The 22277-nt window shown below is 38.3% G+C and overlaps 2 protein-coding genes across 3 annotated transcripts in view; both read left to right on the plus strand.

The window, feature by feature from the left end:
- The window catches only part of LOC110461140 (sex peptide receptor-like), a 207740-nt gene that overhangs the window by 125966 nt on the left and 59497 nt on the right, over positions 1-22277 (plus strand). The window contains exon 1 of one of the 2 annotated variants that reach the window (XM_021514468.1): positions 19752-19825. The exons of the other annotated variant lie outside the window; for it this stretch is intronic. The gene's annotated coding sequence lies outside the window, so the exon portion shown is untranslated. Of the gene's footprint in view, positions 1-19751; positions 19826-22277 lie in introns of those variants that run through there. 2 annotated transcript variants of the gene reach the window in all.
- LOC110461139 lies at positions 545-4421 on the plus strand (the record flags this gene model as incomplete). Its single annotated transcript, XM_021514465.1, has 2 exons — positions 545-712; positions 877-4421. Coding segments are annotated over 2 exons (3713 nt in total), but the record flags the coding sequence as incomplete, so codon positions are not given.

Consider the following 22277-nt stretch of genomic DNA (forward strand, 5'->3'; position numbering starts at 1 on the left):
ATATCCGCCTACACAATGTTGTACACATCTGTACATAGCTTGGTCATTTGCTACATATTTTTTTTACATTCCAATTTATCATTTTAATTGTCAAAAGATTTCGAATAAATTCGTAACTATTTTTGTTATGCCCGCACAATGTTTTTCACATTCCTTTATTCTGTAGCCAGTACCGGAAATACAGATAAATTACATTTTCTTGTTTATAAATCAAACTATGTGCATTCATTCCTTGAAATAAATCCATATGTATATGAGTTCGTAGTTAGTGAGTGTTTTTTAAATGGATGAAGAAAGCTGTACAACGTCTTATATAAATCTGAATGATAAAGTTAATTATTACGTATTCCTCCTTTCCTTATAATCCATGATACTTTATTGTAAAATATATAAGAAAAGATCATATGTGTTAATGTATCACAAATCACTAGAATAGTCAGGTGGTTATGTTTATGATTGGCATTTTAACATCTTTGTCACGAGGACCAAAATTGACATAAGAACAATAAGCCATGAAGTTCAATTTTTAAATTTTCCTTAATAGATACACGACATATATTTGTACCGCCATCAGACGATTGGGAGAAGCTGCAGAGAGAGCATCGTGCTGGCTATGGCACAAACGAGATGAGCCGATGTGGAAGCCGACATAGACGAGTAGTGGTTTGGCCACCACTACTGACCCACCAGCCGGAGGATGTAGTGATTAAGGGTCGAAACATCTGAAGAGGGCTGGCCATCACCTGATGACGTCAAATGAGGCTTCGCGACTAGAATGACAGCAGTGACGGACTACAAGTCAAGGATGTCACAAGATGCAGAATCACCATCATCTGTAAGCAATCATCGTTTTTCTGAGAAATCAGTGACTTCCAGGAAAGGCTGGATGGAAACTGGGGAAGACCAGTGACGCTGGAGAGACAGATGACATCCAGAAACAGACTGGAGCAGGGTACTTTGTGTCAGCAACTCGAAGTATAGCTCCCGCAAGGGGGCACCTATATCAAGCTACAGAACAAAGAAAAGAGCAACACCCCCAGAGCCTCCCGAGAGGGGGGGAGGATGAGAGGCTCACTCGGACAGATCAAACGGAAACGACCAGGACACGGACAAACACAACGATGATCCAAACAACGTTAAGTGGAGAGCCAGTCGAAGCACGATGCCATTGTGGAAAGATATGCAAGAACAGCAGAGGGCTGAAAATCCATCAGGCAAGGACCAAATGTGGCCATAGGGAGATACTAACGCAGCGCACAGATATCAGCAATGAATCTGGTGAGACGCAGGAGGAACTCAGTCAGGAGTCAAACCATAGTACAGAGAGCCTCCAAGCTTCGGTGTCGCCAGATGGCAGCATTGGTAACTTGAATGAAGCGAGCGCCCATGGTGTTCAAGCAGTGAGGGACAGGAGATTAGACAAAGTGCAGTGGCCCAAGACAAATGACGAGGCAGCTTGGCGAAATCTTGATCAGGACCTGGAGGCTATTTTGGAGACCACTCTACAGGGGAATGTGGAGAGGAAAGTAGAAGCACTGACGTCAATTGTGTACAGTGTATGCAAAGAGCGATTCGGAGTGGAAACATCCAGAACACAACCCAGAGCAAAGACAACAAAGGAGAACAGGAGGGAACGTAAGATCAAACAACTACGAAAGGAGCTGAGGGAATTAAGAAAGAGGTTTAAAACAGCACCAGAGAGTGAAAAAGTTGGGATACAGCAGATAAGAGACGACCTTAGGGAGACACTTCGCCGCCTAAGGAATGCAGAAAGACTAAGGAAGGGAAGGAAGGAGAGAGCGAAGAAAAGAGCAGATTTTGTTAAAGATCCATTCCAGTTCTCAAAAACTTTGCTAGGAGCAGAGAGATCAGGCCATCTGGAAAGCTCGAAGGAGGAAGTGGAAGCTCATCTCAAAGGTGTCCATTCAGACAACAGGAGAGCAGAACCTTTAGGATATTGTCCAAGAATCTTAGAGGTAGAGGCCCCAAGTGCACCATTGGATACCAAACTTCCTACCTGGAAAGAGATTCAAGATGTGGTGAAAAAGGCAAGATCAGGATCAGCCCCAGGACCAAGTGGGATAACGTACAGGGTTTACAAGAAATGTCCAAGACTGCTAAGAAGACTGTGGCAGCTAATCTGTAAAGTATGGAAGAAAGGGACCATACCGGCGTGCTGGAAGAAAGCAGAGGGAATCTTTGCTCCTAAAGAGAAAGACTCCAAGACAGTTGAACAATTTAGGACCATATCGCTGCTGAGTGTCGAAGGAAAGATCTTCTTCTCGATACTTGCCAAGCGCATGACAGCCTACATGGTGGAAAACAGTTACGTCGACACCTCAAGTCAGAAGGGAGGAATCCCTGGGTTTTCAGGATGCGTAGAACATACAAGCGTCATCAGCCAACTGATCAGAGAAGCCAAGCAGAAAAAAGGTAACCTGACAGTGGTATGGTTAGATCTTGCAAACGCCTATGGATCTGTACCACACAAACTGATTGAGGCAGCCCTGGACCATTATCATATTCCGGAGCACATCCGGAAAATGATAATGAGCTACTTCGGAGGGATACAGTTGCGGTTTACAGTTGGGGAAAGCACTACAGCGTGGCAAGACCTGGAAAAGGGAATAGTTACAGGATGTACCATTTCACCTATACTCTTCATCATGGGAATGAATATCATCATCAAGGCAGCAGAGAGAGAAACCAGAGGACCTAGAATGGAGTCTGGCATCTACCAACCAGCCAATAGAGGCTTCATGGATGACCTAACGATCACTACCACCACACATGTACAGGCCAGATGGGTCTTGTCCGCGCTGGAGGAGGTAGTTACATGGGCACGGATGCAGTTCAAACCTCGGAAATCACGTTGCATGATTATGAGGAATGGCAGACTCAGCCGACAGTTTGTACTGAAGGTCCAAGAGGAGGAGATACCTTCAATCATTGGCAGCCCCATAAAGTGCCTAGGGAAATGGTTTGACGACACACTCAGTGACAGCCAGAACCACAAGAACACCCAAAGCCAAGTGCGCCAGTGGATGAAGAAGATCCACAAGTCGGGACTTCCTGGAAAGTACAAAGCATGGATATACCAGCATGGCATGCTACCAAGGCTCACATGGCTGCTGCTACTGTATGAAATACCAACCTCAACAGTAGAAGGGTTAGAGAAGATGGTGAATGGGTACCTGCGGAAGTGGCTTGGGGTCCCACCAAGTTTCACATCAGTTGGGCTGTACAGTTGTTCGGCAGAACTACAACTACCATTCAAATCGGTCGTTGAAGAGTTCAAGGTAGCAAAATGCAGGCTGGTGATGACTCTGAGGGACTCCAAAGACGTGAAAATCAGCGAGGCAGGGATACAGACAAGAACAGGGAGAAAGTGGTCAGCAAGCACTGCAGTTGGTGAAGCAGAGAGTATGCTCGAGTTGAAGGATATCATCGGGAATACCTGCGTCGGAAGACAAGGAGTTGGCTTCTCTCATTTCCAGCAGTGGGAGAAAGCAAATACCCAAGAAAGACGGCAAATGGTGCAGAAAGAAATCAGAAGGATTGAGGAGGAAAGGAGGAGAGGGAAATCTGTAGAACTCAGCAAACAGGGTGCGTGGACCAGATGGAATCTCCCAGAGAGGAAGATGACGTGGGCTGAAATATGGAGAATGGAGCCCTTCCGGATATCATTTCTGCTACGATCCGTGTATGACACGCTACCATCTCCTGTTAACCTGCATCAGTGGGGATTGACGGAGGATCCTTGCTGCAAGCTATGCGGAGGAAGAGGAACAATGGCTCATATCTTGTCTGGTTGCAAAGAAGCACTACGACAGGGTAGATACCGATGGAGGCACGACAACGTCTTGCGGGTCCTAGCGGATATCCTTGAAGTGGAGAGAAGGAAGAAAAGAACTGGTGTAAGAACAAACCAGGCTGGTATCAAGTTTGTGAAACCAGGGGAGAAAGCCACAGTGAAGCCTCGAAGCACCTCATCCATCTTTGAACGGGCGTCAACATGGGAGATGAAGGTTGACCTTGACAGGAAGCTTGTGTTTCCAGGAATAGTGGAAACAACACTGAGGCCTGACATGGTAATCTGGACAGAGCAATCCAGACACCTCATCGCCATAGAGCTCACCGTACCATGGGAGGAAGGCTGCGAGGAAGCTCACGAGAGGAAGAAAGCCAAGTATGATGAGCTGATGGAAAAGTGCAGGAGCAGAGGATGGACAGTATGGCTCTTTCCAGTGGAGGTTGGCTGTAGAGGTTTCCCCGCACAGTCAGTGTGGAGGACACTACGGTCAATAGGACTCACTGGGAGGGCAAGAGCTACCGCCATCAGACGATTGGGAGAAGCTGCAGAGAGAGCATCGTGCTGGCTATGGCACAAACGAGATGAGCCGATGTGGAAGCCGACATAGACGAGTAGTGGTTTGGCCCCCACTACTGACCCACCAGCCGGAGGATGTAGTGATTAAGGGTCGAAACATCTGAAGAGGGCTGGCCATCACCTGATGACGTCAAATGAGGCTTCGCGACTAGAATGACAGCAGTGACGGACTACAAGTCAAGGATGTCACAAGATGCAGAATCACCATCATCTGTAAGCAATCATGACATCTTCATTAAATATTCATGAAAATAAAAGTGCGAATTTCCATCTCAAGAAATGTAATTAATATCAAACGTACTGTTGTGTAATGCTTTAGTAATTATTTGTAATAAAAGATGGGAGATACATATTCCCTAGTGAAAGGGAAATTATAACATAAAATCAATGTCACGATTACAGGAAGCTAATAGGTTTTTGCTATCTTGTTATGCCTTCTAGATTATTTCCTTTATATATTTTTGTTTACAAGTGATAGACAGAAATACGATTTTCAGTGCAAAGCGTTGCTGATCTTAATCCATAAATAATTATACCGATTATATAGCTTTCTAGAAATGCTTCCTCCAAATAACTTTCAATCCAGAATTAAACCATTTTTATCATCTTGGTGCATATCGGTCCTTCACGATAATGGTATGTTTAAGTCATGTGCTGTTTTATAGCCGACAGCTTTGACATCACTAGCAGTTCACGCTGCTGGCATTTCAGGTTAAATAACAACTGATGCGTGCAAAGGAGTTTTGTTTTTGCCAATCTAACAACAACACCGTCACCAGAACATGGCCATTATTGCTCATGGGTGTTCCGTAAATGACACACTCCGCAATATGTTTTTTATTTGCCTAAAACATTATATAACAAGTACGCAGCATTAACCATTTCAATTTTCTCTTTAATACAATTAATAATCATATTGAAGGGGGAAAATGAGTGTGCTGTGAATAAAAGGGAACATTGTTAGACGGCGTTCTATATTGCAATTCAACTTAAGCACGTGCTTCATCTCACAAGAGGCATTGCTTTCGTAACAAATACAAGCTTTTCTCCAACTTTGCTATTCGTGTAGTGAGTCTCGATTCTAGAGAGGAAGTCTTCCCGTCCGAATAGTAACTCTGCGAAATCGAACACCCTTTAACTTCGGCAATTTCCAAAACTTCACGGAAACAACTAAACTGATCAAGTGAGAGATGGGCGGAGCTGGACGTTCACCTTGACACAGTTTGTTTGCTGACGTCAGTGCAGTAAACAAGTACAGTTGTGTGACCGCACAATGCACCAAAAATACCGTGCACACACCGTGCATACATCGTTCACACACCGTCCGCACATCGTCCACACATGGTGCGCACAACTGGGCGATTTAACAATCGTTCGCCCCATTGTGCGCTTCTCTCCGCACAACTGTGCGATTAGGTACAATTTGTTGACCAATATATTATGGAATGAAAAAAATACGGAATGTTCGTAGGCAATAATGTACACTGTATTTATTATTATAAATTCTCATCACAATAAATAAGATTATGTACAATTTTACAATGCATGTAACACAGTATTACAGTGAACGTTAGACTGTCAAGAATGGATTTGGCTCTTAGCTAGGTAACAGAACAGGTAAATAACAATTTGATGAGCGACCGGAGTTTTACCTGGCCTGTGCCTGACGGGTAGAGCTGATATGTGATACCGTATACCGTTATGAAAACACAAATGGGCGTTTAGAATTTGTAACTCGCATTCGTTTTAATCTTGGTTTTCACACCTTGGCTGGTTACGTAAGTGCCCCGGGTGGGGGAAACTACGGTCCAGGTACAAAGAGGCTATGTGTACCTATGTTGCCGAGACTGTGTTATTGCGTATATTATGCATTGTATTGATATGTTTGTACTGATGGGCCGTAAGGCCGAAAGTTAATAAATGAATTGAAGTTTACATGTGTCGATTCTAAAATTAAGAAAGGATAGACAGAAAGAAAAGCGTTTAGATGTAGCTAGGATAGGGAAACATACTAACAAATCAAGTTTATATTTTTAAACACTAAACCGTACATATTGTTTAGCCATTCCTTAATTTACACCAACCACGATTGTTATCGCACAACGTTCGTCGATCGTCCGCACAAATGTGCGCAAGCAATGATCGTCAAACTTTTTTATCGTTCGCACACCGTGCACACATCGTGTAACGTTGTGCGATCCCACAACTGTACATATGGCTATCAAAACGTTTCTGGATTAATCAACTTGTATGATTGCTTTGTTTCAAATGTCTGATCCAATCGCGTTGGTATAATAAAACAGTTAAAACATAGACATTTTTGATATAGTGTGTTTATGGTTTCCTTCGTCCAGACTTGTCTCTCTCGACTTCCGTTCCTAGAAAATACATCTAATCGACTGGAACCACTACTTTAACTTTACATTAATTAAAACAAAACAATATTTTGTTACTAATAACATTCCTACTTGTCATAGTCAGGGAACCAAGCAATGTTTACTTTAACGCATAGCCGTTTCTGTTAGATCTTCAAAACACCTGGCATTCTTGGGAAACACTGAAACCTTGGTTTAATGTTATCAAAATGCTCGTTATTGCAAGAACGCAACTCATTTTTATCACAGAAGTGATGGAGCGAAAGGTCACCGTTTACACTATAATAGTTTAAAAACACAAATATCAGTGTCAATTCCAATAGGAAAAGTTTAATTTTGTCGAAAAAAAGGAATAAAATAATCTTAAATAGGAAGTGTCTTCGGTAATCATTTTATTAAATAAAAATGGTTAACAACTGTTTTTTTTCATGGACTTCAGTCCTCTGACCTTAAACCTGTTCCACCTACACTGTATGTACGAGTATTAAATATAAAAACAGGCCTTAATGTGCGGTAGATATTTCCGTTGGTTACCATTTTACATTACTTTTAATACTCTTTAAATCAGTTGTTTGTTGCTTACTTACTTAAAGTTTCTCGGGAGTATTTTAATACATATCGAATGAGATGGGTATAAAGATGATGCATTTAATGAGGGAAAGCTGAACAACAGTACGACCCATCCCCCTTAAAGTTCTCGTCGTCATTACGAACACATGTTGTTATGCATGTACATCGTCGAGCACATGCCATTCGCGATATAAAGGAAATGTATACACCCCGGGGTAAATGTCTAGGAAACTCACATTTTAAAATTATTCAAAAGGGCATAATTCAATAGAGAGCGAAGACATGTGATGGTATATGCAACAGTACAGTGAATAGAACTATAGTGAGGAAACGTTGTTCATTGCTACGGTAAAGTGTGATATAGCATGTGATCCAAGCCAATCTTTACGTCTTACAACGCCAGAATCATGTTCCAGTATCATTACAGTAGCCTAGCTGAAACCTGTTTTATTATTTTAAAACACATTTGGAATTTGTAACTGGTTTTTTTACCTTTTTGATATTACGTTAGATGTGATCTGATCTAACTTTTATGTGTCGTATTGACTATTACTTTTCAAAATATATTAATAAAGTGTAACAAACACGTCAATTTAGCAAGGCTTTACGTTTTCAGGGATTATCTTTTAATGTCTTTAAAAAATGGAAATGAATCATTCTAAAATCTGTCAAACTGACGAAACAATTTCATCCGAAGATGCCTTCCAACGACAGGTACAGGCTTTTAACGTTGACGATGGAAGGCTCAGACGTTGACACCAGTGACGCTTCGTAAGTGATTTTATACACCTAGGCATCGTTTTGTTTTCATGTAAGTCCCAATGCGCATTAGCTAAAAAGCTCTTCTAATGCAGATACCATTATAACCTGAATTTCACTCCATATAACCGTTGATGTTTTCTGGTCCGTGTGTACGCAATCGTTGTACATTGTCAATGGGGGACAATTGTAAAAGTAACGCTCTTACGTTAGAAAACATATATATATATAATGACTAAATTAAAATCTGCAATAAAGTATGACACTCTACTCGTTTCGTGACTTGTTAATTCATACCTTACAGATGATGGCATTTCCCAAGTTGGAGCGTATATCACATTTCAACACCGAGTGAAAAAAGGAACAAGCTAAATGTGTTTGAAAACGTTTTCTACTTAAATTAATGTAACATTTATTTTAATTAAAAGATCCTACCTATTTGAGAGGTTCAGAGATCATCAAATTATATCCGACCGTTAATGATTAAACCATTGTCCTGACAACACCTTATAGACTCTGTAATGTAGCATTAATGAAATTGGCGACGGAGTGCGTGCTATCAGAAAATACATTTTATTTCACACAACATGTATGAATTGTCTCTAGTTTAGAATAACTCGCTATGTGTTCATAGTTAACGATTATATACGAGAGAGCACGGGTCGATGTCATACTAAGAAAGATATCACATCTTTTGTGTCAACACCATCAATCTATTGTTCCTTCAATTTGGCGTTCGTACTAGTTGATACCATTTATCTCAAATGACTGAGTGTAACTCATACATTGCCTAGAGCATATTCGAACCGTCTTATTTGGGAAACTAAATATGGTTAATGGAACAGATATGTAAGCCAGAGTGTCAATTAAACAAAGATACCGTTCACTTACTATATTTTTCTTACGGTAACATCTGTTTTTAATGGATAACTTATGTTCCTATTGTTGTACTTCATAAGATATTTTCTACGACCCAATAAATACTATTAGAAAATGATCTTATATTACTGTATCAATCTGCTACTTTTTTCTCTTAATGTCCCCTGAATGTCCGCATGCCTAGTACTATCGGCGTCGTTTAGGATATCGTATGATCGTATAGCTATTGTTGCTTAAATTACATATTAAATTCTATTTATTTCTAGATTGAATGTATTTCCTTTTAACAGAAAATGATGTCGGACGGTTTTGATAAATAAAAACAATATCAGTTCACGATTTTTTTCTTTTTTTTCGTATTGAAATGATGCTTAAGTTGTGTTTACAAAATGTAAAATGAGCCTCGCCGGGTGTAGGGTCGTAGGACCTTCGGACACGTCATTCCAGGAGCGAATCTAGGACGCTTGAAATTCCGTGCTTATAGCTGTCTTTGTTGAGGATCACCAGTGACAGTGGGATGACCAAAGCGTTCTCTATCCCTAGTTCCTGTCAAATATAAGGACTTTATCGAGATAAATGGAATGGCCTTGCTACTGGGGGTTAATGCGTTATACTTCCCGTGATTAGGAGACCGATCTCGGTCGTCAGTGCTTGGTGATCAGGTTCTTGCGACACTTCATACATTGATTATCGTTGATTAATTGCCATGAAATCAATTGAAATAATCATACCTGGTTATGTTTTTCGTGTTTGGCGTATAGCAGGTCTCAAAATATTCTGCTTTAATTTGTAAGTGGGACTTGAACACAACTATTTTTTTGTGTGATGAAGCTGATGATGTTGTCTTTAATTTAATTCAAGTAAAGGATCATTGGAGATATTTGACACTTTCCAGGTTTGGCCCTGTTGGCTGGCAACAATATTAATGTAGTGTCGATAGGGCGAAGCCCATGTATGTCATACCGTATTTGGATGGACAATGAACGAAAAACAATCATTACTATTGGTTTTGGGAATGGCAGAGAAGTCAAATAGGCATCGATTTTAGCATCCTTAGCTCATAAATTTGTCATCACCAAATTTCACATAGAATGTTCACAATGAAATAGCACCCCGACTTTTATATTCATGCATGTGCATGTATACAAAATATCAACACAAAAAATGTTAAACCAAGAAACAGTATTAAGATCTTGAAAACACAGGAACCCAACCGCTGCCCCCTTACGAGAATCGTCCTCTGATCATCCTCCTCAAAAGCGCTGCATTCTTCTGGATTGTGCAGGTAGGGGGCCCCATTGCTTACACATTGACAGAAGTCATGTCGCGCGTCAGGCTTGTGATGTTTTGTAGTTATTACACCAAAGTGTTCTGCTGTTGTAAAGACGGGTGTTTAATAATTCGAGACAAATTCAGTTTCCTGGCTGCCACGTATTCATGTTCAGTCACAGATGTCTCCGTGTTATTTTGAGTGGAGAGTGGAAGCTGAATTATAAGTTTCTGTATTTTCGAGTTTTTTTACGTAGTCATAAAAGTATGCAGTATGATCAATGTGCAGAGACTGATATAAAGGAGTCTCTATCATAAGTCTATTGTGCACAGACGATCAGGTGTTCCTCCTCTGAGCAAGAACGACACATCCACATAAATACACTGTTGACCGGAGCTACGGGTTTCCATGGATATATAACTCGCTCCAGAGGTCAAGAAAACCTGAGTATAGCTCGATGCTTAGATCATTGGAACCCGCGGATTCCAAACTAGAGGGTCTATGAATCCGGAGTACATGGGGTTTCAGATATAGGGATTTATTAATCGCATGGTACATGTATAAGGGTTTCTGACTCGATCTTGAGATCGTTGGACCCCAGATATAAGGATATATTACTCGCTCCTGAGATCACTTGGCCCCAGGTTGAAGGGTTTTGACTCGCTCCTAAGATCACTTGGCCCCAGGTTGAAGGCTTTTGACTCGCTCCTGAGATCACTTGGCTCCGGGTTGAAGGGTTTTTACTCGCTCCTGAGATCACTTGGACCCAGGTTGAAGGGTTTTGACTCGCTCCTGAGATCACTTGGCCCCAGGTTGAAGGGTTTTGACTCGCTTCTGATTTACAGCGGGGGTCAAATGACTGCAGGCTTAGGGATTCACGACTTACTCCTTACGTATAAAATAACCCCAGGTATAAGATCGATGAAAGGGTTAATGGAACCCAAAAATTAGGTTATATGACCCAGGGATAGGGGTCAATGACTCGCTGCCGAGGTCAAGAGACCCATGTGTAAGACACACTAACTACTAGCCCCTGAGGTTGCTACGCCTTGCAAGTCAAAGTCCTACACTAGAGGTATGTCAACTCTATGTAAACAGAACTTTGATATCAATTAAATTATTATTAACATATATGAACATATATGTATATTCGTAGGACGTTTATCATATAGATCAGTCGTGTAATTGATTTTTTTATAAGACTCCGACATGTATTAGTCTTTATTTAGATCATGTTGTACAAAACAAACCAGACAATACAAAAATATAGGGAAGCTACCACAAATGTAAAAACTGGATGTTGAAGGAGACTGACTCTGTACCAATTTAATAAATGACCTGTTTCGCGTTCCAATGATTCATAGAAGACCAAACACCCCAAATCAGGGCCACGCAATCAACTAAACAAACAATCAATCTGGCCCAAAGCAGCAGTCGGAATATCCTTCCAAAAGGAATGTCTGATTACATCGCAATATTGCAAACATATGTCAGAATCAAACTTAGTTTTATTTTTCATCCCCAACAACTGATATGCTGGATAGACACATTTCAGCTAGTTGGTGTGAGTTTTCAGTGTGTACAGTATGCGCCTCAAAGATATTCTATTTGGTTTTATTATTATAAAAAAGGAATGTAGGCAAGGCAGTTTTTGTTGTTATTTTGAATTGTAAGGTTCACGTTAAGTTAAAGATTGCCAATGTCAATACTCGAATTTATCTAATTCCCGTTACAATTAAACACACAAGGCAATGCTACTAGGCTGCAATTCATTTCTTGTTATGTTAGGATGTACAGGACCGTGTTAATATGCATTGCAGGATTTTCTGGAATCGACAAGATAAATCTTATCCAGAGCTTAATGTGATGCAGAAAGTGAAAGGAGAAGGGCAAGCCATTCCAGTATTATCATTCTTTAAGGGTCGCATAGGTTCTTTGTAATTTCTTTTAAAGCTTACGGTATTTTTAATGCTATGATATGTTTTATATACCCGGAGAAAACGAGTGTGTTATTCACTGCGCTATCCGACCACCAGATATGTTCATATTTGACTATTAAGCACGCTTGATGGTACCGCAACAACAAGTTTCGTTGCATGAAAACATCGAAAACAAAATATTCACGTACATTTATAATGCATGAGCCTGAATAATGATCATCTTTCAACTGAAGAAGTAATAAGCTGTCCAGTTTTTAATCAATCTTTGAATTGTCTTGTCCCCCTAATGGACGAGTCATTGGTTGACCCATGCGTCTGTCAACGACATTTTACCATTAGGATTTAACCCGGCTTCGCTTACGTTTGTTAGTAATTTGCTTGAAATGTTGAGCGTAAACAATATTGGCCGGAATGTGATTGTCTTGGCCGGCGCTTTATCACTTATCTGACCACGATTCCTTTAATGGAGTAACTCTGTCCGCGATAGAGTCAATGTCCGGTAGAATGTACATTGTACAGCACATATTACCATCAACACCCTCTCAAATTCTTAGAAATTGTCTTTTTAGGAAGTCATTTATTCATACACTGTCTAACATGTGATAGTTTCTGTTTTCGAAATTACATGATTTATATTTACTGCAACCAACAGGTGATTATGGATGTAGATGCATATATAGAATGTCTACTCGACAAAGGGCTGTCTAGTCAACCGGATGTTTTCGTATTACGTATGAAGTATTTTCCTTCTATTATGATATATGCCACCGTCACCTTTTAAAAGTACCAAAGAATAATATTGCCATTTGATCAAAATGTGTACCATATGTAACAGGAGCGGGAAAATGCACAGCCAGACCAGGGTTCGAACACAGGACCCTCCAAGTTCTAGACGGATGCTCTACCAATTGAGCGTGCATTCTTCCCTCCTTTTTTAAGTCTTCGCTCTTGAAAACAACACTGTTTACAACCGATATCCAGGTATGCCCTGCCAAGCGTACGCCCAGTGATAAGGGCTGGCAGGGTTGCCTATTATGTTTTGAAGCAGTAAAATGCACTGTCAGACCTGGGCTCGAAAATGGGAGCCTCCTAAATCTAGACGGGCGCTCTACCAGTCGAGCTACCTGATCGCCGTCGGTCGACTCAGTCAAGTACTGCTACACATATATACAATCTCAACAATCGGACACTTGGTTATATCAGTTGACACAAGTGCCATTTCTGGTCAACCATAGTGGAACGTACGGCTATTACTCCCACATTAGGGTTTATGATTCTTAAGATGAAGTTCCAATTCATGACAAGAAATGGTTGTTTACGGTTGTTCCTTGCAGACAATATGTCTTTCGATCATTGCGACTTAGTCTATAGTGTTCCTCTAGATTATCTTATTAGTAGTTGCTCCTTGCAGTCATTGGTGTTTAGATTTGATCGAATGAATTTTCCTCTCGGTCATTGGTATTCAGCCTGGAGTATTCCTCGAAATCATTTTAATTAGTAGCTGTTCAGACATTTGTTCTTTGCAGACATTGGTGTTTAGATTTGGTCTGATGAATACCCTCCCGGTCATCGCTATTTATATTGGAAAGTTCCTTCTAGTAATAATAACTAGTAGTTGTTCAGACGGGTATACCTCTCAGATATTGGTGTTTATACATGTAGTTGGACGAATGAATAATCTTCCCGGCCATTTGTTTCTCTCAAATGTTCCTCCACAGGGTTATTCCTTACAGACATTGGGGTTTAGATTTGGTATGATGAATAGTCCTCTCGGTCGTTTTATCTGGTCTTAAATGTTCCTCCAAGTCAGTATACAAATAGTTATTTAAACGTTTGGTCCTTTGCGGATGTTTATGTTTAGATATTGGGTGGACGAGTGGCCAGTGGATAACACACTTACCTTTCGCTAAGGTGGCCGAGGTTTGATTCTCCGATCGGACGTGAAAAGGTATGAGATCACCTGCCCGACCACGTGTGTTTTCTCCGGGTAATGTGGTTTTCTCCAACTTTAAGACCCCAACCTCCGCCAACAAGAGTAATTGATATTAGTTATAAAATATAACTTGTTTCATAATTGTTTTTGAAATAAATGAAATTTAGACATTTTTGTTTAGAGTTGGAGGGATGAATTTTCCTCTCGGTCTTTGTCATTAACTTTGGATGTTCCCTCCAAGTCAGTGGCTGCTCAGACGGTTATTCCTCTCAGATATTTGTGTTTTGAGTAGATCAAACGAACTGTTCTGTCGGTCATTGCCACTACGTAATGTATAAAAAGAACTCCGTTCTCAATTCCCTAATGTTAAAAATATCTTGGACGATTATTCCCCTGTTGATTAATGTTTGGAGTTTGTTTCGATGGGCGTTACTCCCGGTCAGAATTGTTAGGTGACCGTTCCTCCCGTCTGGGACTGTCAGTATACAGTAGACATGAAATCCCAGGGTTACATTAATTTGACCAATTAGAGCACATCACGAAGGATAAATCAAATTAGGTCCGTGTATTTAAAACCCAAGCATATGTCCTGTATTCCAAAAGATCATTGATTTCTCCTGCTTCCGTAGATAACATGTTATTATAGAAGAAACCGACCCAGCTGTTGGCAATGCTGTATGTTTGCTTCCAGAGTAAAACTTCATTATATGACATCATCAAATTACAGCTACTAAATGTGTTTGTGTTCTTGACCTCTGTCGTTATTACTATTCCAGGAATATGAACGCTGTTTATTTACGTGAATTCTGTATTTAAATCCATTTCTAAACTACGGCTACTGTGTAATTCCATCTTATACGTGTATACGTTTGATGTAGATCGTGCAATACTGCTATAGCCTCAGACCGGCTCCGAAAACCCCCACTAGGGCAGTCATGTTCTGCTGAAATACTGAGGTCTGTGCTCAATGTTAAGATCGGAAATTATTATTATTTGCAGATGTTGCGTTCCAGTTCACTTTTGAGGTAAATCATACGACGATTCATTATGTACAGTATATCACTTATTTTTGTGTACACAATATGTGAAATTGTATAACTCCTGTGCAACTTTTGCAATTGTTAATCATACCTAAAATTAGTTCATAAGAGTAAATTATTGGTCTACTGTTTACTGTAAAACAACTGTACATCTAATTGTGTAATACCTGTACACCACGTAAAATCATTTTAAATTCGCACGCCAAGTGATCCAGACAGTTCCACAAAATGTGACATATGTATACAATGTATAAGAGTCATGCACTCTGTGAAATGAAATACCACTCGCACAACATGTGGAATTGTATAACACCTGTATACCATGTGGAAATAGCTATGCATCAACGCCATGTAAAATAGCTTCACACCATATGTACAATGTGTACTGTATATGTATGTATTTGAGAAATCCACACTATGAGAACATGTTTTAAAGTTCCATGGTATTGAATTATTTTAAAACAATTTTATAGTTACATGTGTACAACACGTTTTTTTATCGATAACAATTATACATATACAATACATATACTAGCATTACAATTACACAACATGTGAAGGTTAGCACATGTATATTAGCGTGTACACCATTTGAAATTGTTTCACACGTGTTTTACGTATTGCATTTTATGTAATTATATAAGATGCGAATCGATAATGAAACTGTTTTTACGACAATGTATATATATTTGATAAGACTGATAAACAGGAAACACGTCGTGGCCACACAGTTTCTTTGCAAAGGACATGTTTAATTAAATCGTGTTTAATGTGTGTTATAATGTTACACTTCTACCAACATTTCTGGTATACAGTATATCATTGTCTTATAGTGATATATGCTCAAACAAAACATAGATTTGAATTAACAACGGTTTTTACGTTATTGTCGTAATGGGAGAAATGTCGCCTGTCCTTAATTCTTGTCGACTGTGCTGTGCTGTTTATCTTGATACATATGTCAATAGTAAGAAGCACTTACCCACAAGTCACCGCAACAAATAAATTATAGATTGCCAAGAATTTAACAGTATTTGCGCTGTAATTAATTACACGAAAATGCACTACGATCAGCGATGTGACAGCACCACCTACCAAACATGGTTGTAACGTACTGAGACAAAAACGTTCATCTCCAAATTTGGTCAGAAAGATCATCTTCAGCTGAGAACGCTTGGACAACAACGTGAATATTCATATCATTATCTATATGTGTATGCTTTCTTCTTATACCCTTGTGATTTAAAACATATATTATTGATGGAACAACCATATTAGAAACCCACTCGACCTATATACACTCTATAATGTGCTGGTAAATGTATTGGACGAGATATTAACTGTAGAGGTCGACACAAAAATGCGGTCACAGGAACTACACGTGTTTGAAGTTCACTTAACATTGATTTTGTCGATTGAATTATGTATTTTTTTCTTTGATGAGGTACGGACTCGTTGTTAATCTGTTTATATAGTACTGAGAATAAATAATGATTGGTAATAAACGAAATTTTGGGTTAGCCTAATATAAGAGAGGGATGCATATGTGATATAAGTGTGGAACAAAGACGCACGTTTCTGCATAAAGTATATTCATTTCTATTTGATTTTCTTAGTTAAATGTTACCATTGTTTAAACAATCTACTTAGAGCATCCCTGAAACCGGAAGTATGCCTATGTAAATTCGTATTTAGGTTGAGAACTAAATTTACAATAAATATTGCATGTCGAAGAATGCTTTGTCTGGATGTTATCAAATCGATAGCAAAGCTTACAATCATTGATACTTATCTATTTTCTTACGAAACAAGTTTAATATTGAGTGGGACATATTGTTATCATACAACAAACCGAACTGTAACACATTATGAAATCGCGGCCGTTTTTATTTTCACCTTGAATTCATCTTGTTTTCTCAGTTTTATTGTTGACGTCATTATGGGTATTTTGACACATGTTATAGAAAAAGTAAATATATATGATTGTGATATAATTAAGGATTAACATGAATATATTTTTCATGTTATGGAGATATAACACAAAAAACCCGGAGTGTACTCTAAATAAACTGCGAAGCGGTTTATGATGAGAGTACACTCCGGTATTTTGTGTTATAGCTCCATAACATGAAAAATATATTCAAGTTAATCCTTATAATTTAATCTAATTTACACAATCCCTATGGAAATCCACTTGTATCGATGGACTCTTTTTTCTTCGAAATTATTGCGCTGCTGTATCACCAAATCAAAAGTGACGTTACAAACGGCGACGTCTTTTATTTTACGTTATGGGCTGATAACATATTTTTTTAAGCCAATGAAAATGCTTGTTACAAGCAAGATTAAATTATTAATGAGTAACAGCAAAAACTATAAAATAAAACACTTTGTTTGATGTCACTGAAAAAAACGTTTCTACATAGATTGCAAATAGATGAGAATGTGATTAATGGTTACGTCTTTTCAAGTCACCCAAGTGGACATAAAACTTATCGCTGAAAGACAACTTTTTATTGACTAAGTTTGATAGCTGTAGTTTCCTCATGTTCTCACTGGTGTCATTAACTACATTTTGTAAATACTATTGTTTACTGTATCATTCTTACTTATGAAATGTATCCTAAAACCAGTTAACATGCTTTAAACTCAAAACGAATTATCATTTTTATTTTGAAATGCGTGACACCTGCTGGATTCAGTGTACATTTCACTTGTGCGAGGACAAGAAGTAACATTGATTTAACCCATAGTGTAAATATTTATCAAGTTGAAGTTATCAAGAAATAATGGGACGACATTCTTTTTTTATGACTGCGTTTCTATTTTCATTCAATATATTAATTCACGGTGCTAAAATTCTTTTTAAAACAATAATTTCGAGAGAGAGAAAGTAATGACACTATCGACTCATCTTCTTCAATTAACTATCTTGACATTTATCAACCTAATGAGATAGCCGGTATCTAACTACCAATATATCAAACGATCATGATGACGTCCATTTTACAATCGTTAACTTCAGTCCTCGATTGTAACGTCTCGGTCTCCCCTGCTTTGTCACCATTATTCATGCCGAATGTCTAGATGAATGCGTCCTGTTGCCAAATAAACTGCTCAGACGTGATTTTTTGACTGAAAGACTTCAATCAGTTTGGGGAATTACATGGTCGTAATCATGAACTGATTTCCACCTATAAAATATCGGTGTCTACCATGAATAAAGTCTTGCTCGTTTTGTCTCCTGCCAGTCGGTAATCTACATAACTTTCTGAGTGTGACGAGGAGACATCATGATAGTTACATGTCCCTTTTGTCGTATATGAGACTCGTACACTTTCGGAGAACGTGGTGTCGCCGTAGTTTTGTGAGAGGTCATGTTGCATTCTTTTGGTGTCTCATCTATATCGTTGTAATATGTTTTAGTCGAATCTGATTTGATAGTTCTTAAATGTGTTTTAAAATTATTTTGCATTTACTTTTTATATTTGTTTTTCTTTTCAAGAGGCATATTAAGATAGAGATCTCTATAGCCAATGAGTCCATGTAATCTTTTGCAATGTTAAGACTGCTGCAGGATTTAGGGAAAGAGAACTCATGAATGTTTGTTATGGTGGTGTCTATTTTTTTTTATCTTTGATTCAAAATCATCACATTACCAATTGAGATTAAGTGTCGTCATACAACATGTCAAAGAATTACACAAGCAGCTATGTTATGTTTATCGGATAGATGACGCGATCAGCCCTTCCGGATGTACATGCATGTTGACTGTATATAAGGGGAAAAATTAAAAGATTTATATCAAAGATATAAAAAGGAGCAACCATCACGGATTTGAACCATTCTTTCTCGCTAAACGTGTTAAAGTTAAAATCCATGTTGGAACATCATCGCTTGAGAATTTGTGCATCGTATGTAAGTAGTGCCAACATAGTGCGTGGGCTTAAACGGATGGACATTGTTAAAGAAAGCTTTAAAGTTGGTTTTTTTTATTGATGATGTGCGAAGTAAAAGTATGCTAAGCTTACGATGTAATTTACGAGATATGGATTAAGTAAAAAGCGGCTTACTTTTAATGAGAAAATAGTATAAATAAAATGTTTTACAAAATCATGAGCAAGATATTTAATTCTTATGATAAAGGCATATTAACAAAAGAAAAGTTCCTTAAATAGTTTGCTGAACAGCATCGTTGAACAAAAAGGTCATGTTATTTGTTAAGAAAACGTCAATGAAAGTGTCAGTAGGGATGTTGGATAGAACAGTTGTATTAACAGACCATATGTCACAGAAATGTAGGAGGGAGGCAACGGTAGATTAACAACGAGCGAAAATGCCAAGTGCTGCGATAGTTCCTTTTGTAAGTGACACCGTGTGGTGAGAAACGCGCTAGATTACGAAAGAGTCAATATCTATATTTATTGGTATGCTAATCAATTCTGACCAAAGTGACAATGTATGTATATTGGAATTCGTGAAGCTGCTTTTAACACATGTCCCCGCCCACTGGGCTGAAATCTACAAATCGCTGTGTGAATAAAACGGAGCCATGTATTGGTTGGGAATGTAGAAGGCCCTGAGAGAGTGTGAGGGGTATTTCTAGAGACATTCCTTGTAGATTTCGATCGATCACTGCTGTTATTTTGCAGAGCCGTGTTGGGAAAAGGTGAGTGTTATTTCAATTATCTACATCAAGTAAATATGTGAAAACGTATCAATCCCCGTTTTTAGATATTTGATAACATTTGTGATAATCTGGTGGGCGTGCAAAATGTCTTAAAGTGTCGTTAATTGCAGAGATCACACACTTTAACAGGAAGGCATTTTCCATTTGAAGGTACCAAAATTGCTAAAGTTAGACAAAAAGTAAACGGTTATTTCTATATAAAAATGCATGATCTTCATATTAACATTGTGTGAATTCATCACATTAAAGGCATTGATAATTACTTATCGGTAATTCTCTAACTTGAAAACGGATAACTATTGATGACTTGCTTGACTCATAACACCATACTTGGAGAGGGGATATAACTAACTACAGTACTGTATAGACTCTTATAAAAAAGGTTAAAAATGTTCCTATGACTTAAATTTGCTTGCGATAAAATATATTCAATATGTTTCGTATGTTTATCAAAAACAATGGTTTGATGGATATTTTTATACCTAAAGTAAGATCAATGTATGTGACTTGATGGACCACAAAAGCCTTATCTCCTATGCAGTAATTTAAGACGACTTTAAAGCGGTTAAATCATATTCCGTGTGACAGCACCATCGTTAAATAATCTACAGCTGTACTTAAACACATGACGTTCTCGAAACCTTTACATTCACCGTTCATTGATGGAATCATCAGCTGATATTTTTTTGAAATTTCACGTTTTCCCAGAATATATTTTTTGCTTATTTGCTATCACCACAGTAAGGTTTCAGATGTATTTATATGGCGATCAACTTGCTTTGTGGCCATGCAATTTTAAAATTGAAGCCATAACGGACAGAAAGAATGCTTGTTTATTTATACTTAAAAATATTTGATATAAACATCGTTTTCTATATTCATTTTTGATGAAACCGATTTTTTGCATATACTGGACTACATTCAGGGTCACTGAAACACTGAAAAATGGGATACTATATAGATCGTCGGTTAATTGTTTAGTCATCTGTGGTAATAGAAAGCTTTTTAAATGATATATAGTTATCATGGCATGCTGTGTTGTATTAATTGAAGCTGAGAAGTATCCGTTTGAGAAGTATTCGTATGGGAACTTAATGTACTATACAATTCAAAATACCACCTAGATAAGAAATAGAACAAAAAAGTCTGTGAAGTATGATGGTGGCATTTAAATAAGAAATCGGATGTATTTTTTTTATTTTTTTTTTAACAATTATTTAAAATTTATGGTATTAAACGTTGACCTTTTCGTGAATGAAGCCACGGAAGGCCGCGACAAAGCTGGATGCATTCCATTAAGTACCTAAAAGCATGCCTCATTAGCTGTGATTTTGAGTGGTGAACGTTTCGTGTAAAGTTACACAATAAATCGATATTGATCCATGATTTCTGTGCCATTGTGTTGAACAAAGAGAGCATTAGACACGCCTATTCATTAGTAGGGGCCGCCATAAACAACGCAACTCATTTAACGACAACAGGACCCAGCTGTTTAGCGTGACACTGTCATCAAAGGTTCATCAGAAAGCCAGTCGTGTTGGGAAAAAAAAACGTTGATATCAAGTTCACATATGTGCGTATGTATTAGGAATCATTAAAGATCACAATTTCAATTTTGTGAGATATCTAAATAGATATTAGTTTGTAATTAAACATAATTTTGAGCAAAATAGGCAACTGACCTCTGGTTGGAGCTAATCTGTGATCAATTATTATGCTATCATTAACTTATACAAACAATTCCCCTCGTTAACTCTGATTGATAGATCGAATTGTTGCATGTCAATTGTCTGTCTAAGGTTGTAGAATCATGCCACTTTTAGATATAAGGGAGGGCAGTCTTTGTTATCTGGCTAATTTTGCCTTAGTAATAATAAATAATAATAATTCGAGGTACTTATATATCGCTTTATCACAACCTAATTCGTAGGTCGTCTCAAATCGGTTGAAAAATTAAATTAACACGAGAACAATTCAAAACATGAAGATATAAGTCAAACATCGAAATTACACCTTCTTCCTTGATACTATAAAATACTATTTATACAATTGTTGCTAGCACAGGATTCATAAAAGATATGAATTTATTACCAGTTAAATGCCATATATATTAAAAGAGTATAAACAGGAGCGCAAGCATTTTACACAGGTAAAATATACCTGGTACTCAACGACCGACCATTTTACATTCCATTCCATTTAATACATTTTTTGACTCAAAAATGTATTCGTCTTGCCGAAATAGAAATATATCTTGTGATGTCAGATGTTGACCGCAAAATTGAACGCCAGTTTAGTTGCTCGCGACAAAATTATTATCATCCTTGCTTTGAAATAGTTTTTGAGAAAATATGATTAAGCTTAGTGGTCGAAAAGGTGTCCTCGCTGCGACCGAATATGAAAAGACTTACTCAATCGTCCAATCACATCT

The sequence above is a fragment of the Mizuhopecten yessoensis genome, unplaced genomic scaffold (assembly GCF_002113885.1).
Source record: "Mizuhopecten yessoensis strain PY_sf001 unplaced genomic scaffold, ASM211388v2 scaffold10575, whole genome shotgun sequence".
In the NCBI taxonomy this organism is placed as follows: Eukaryota; Metazoa; Mollusca; class Bivalvia; order Pectinida; family Pectinidae; genus Mizuhopecten; species Mizuhopecten yessoensis.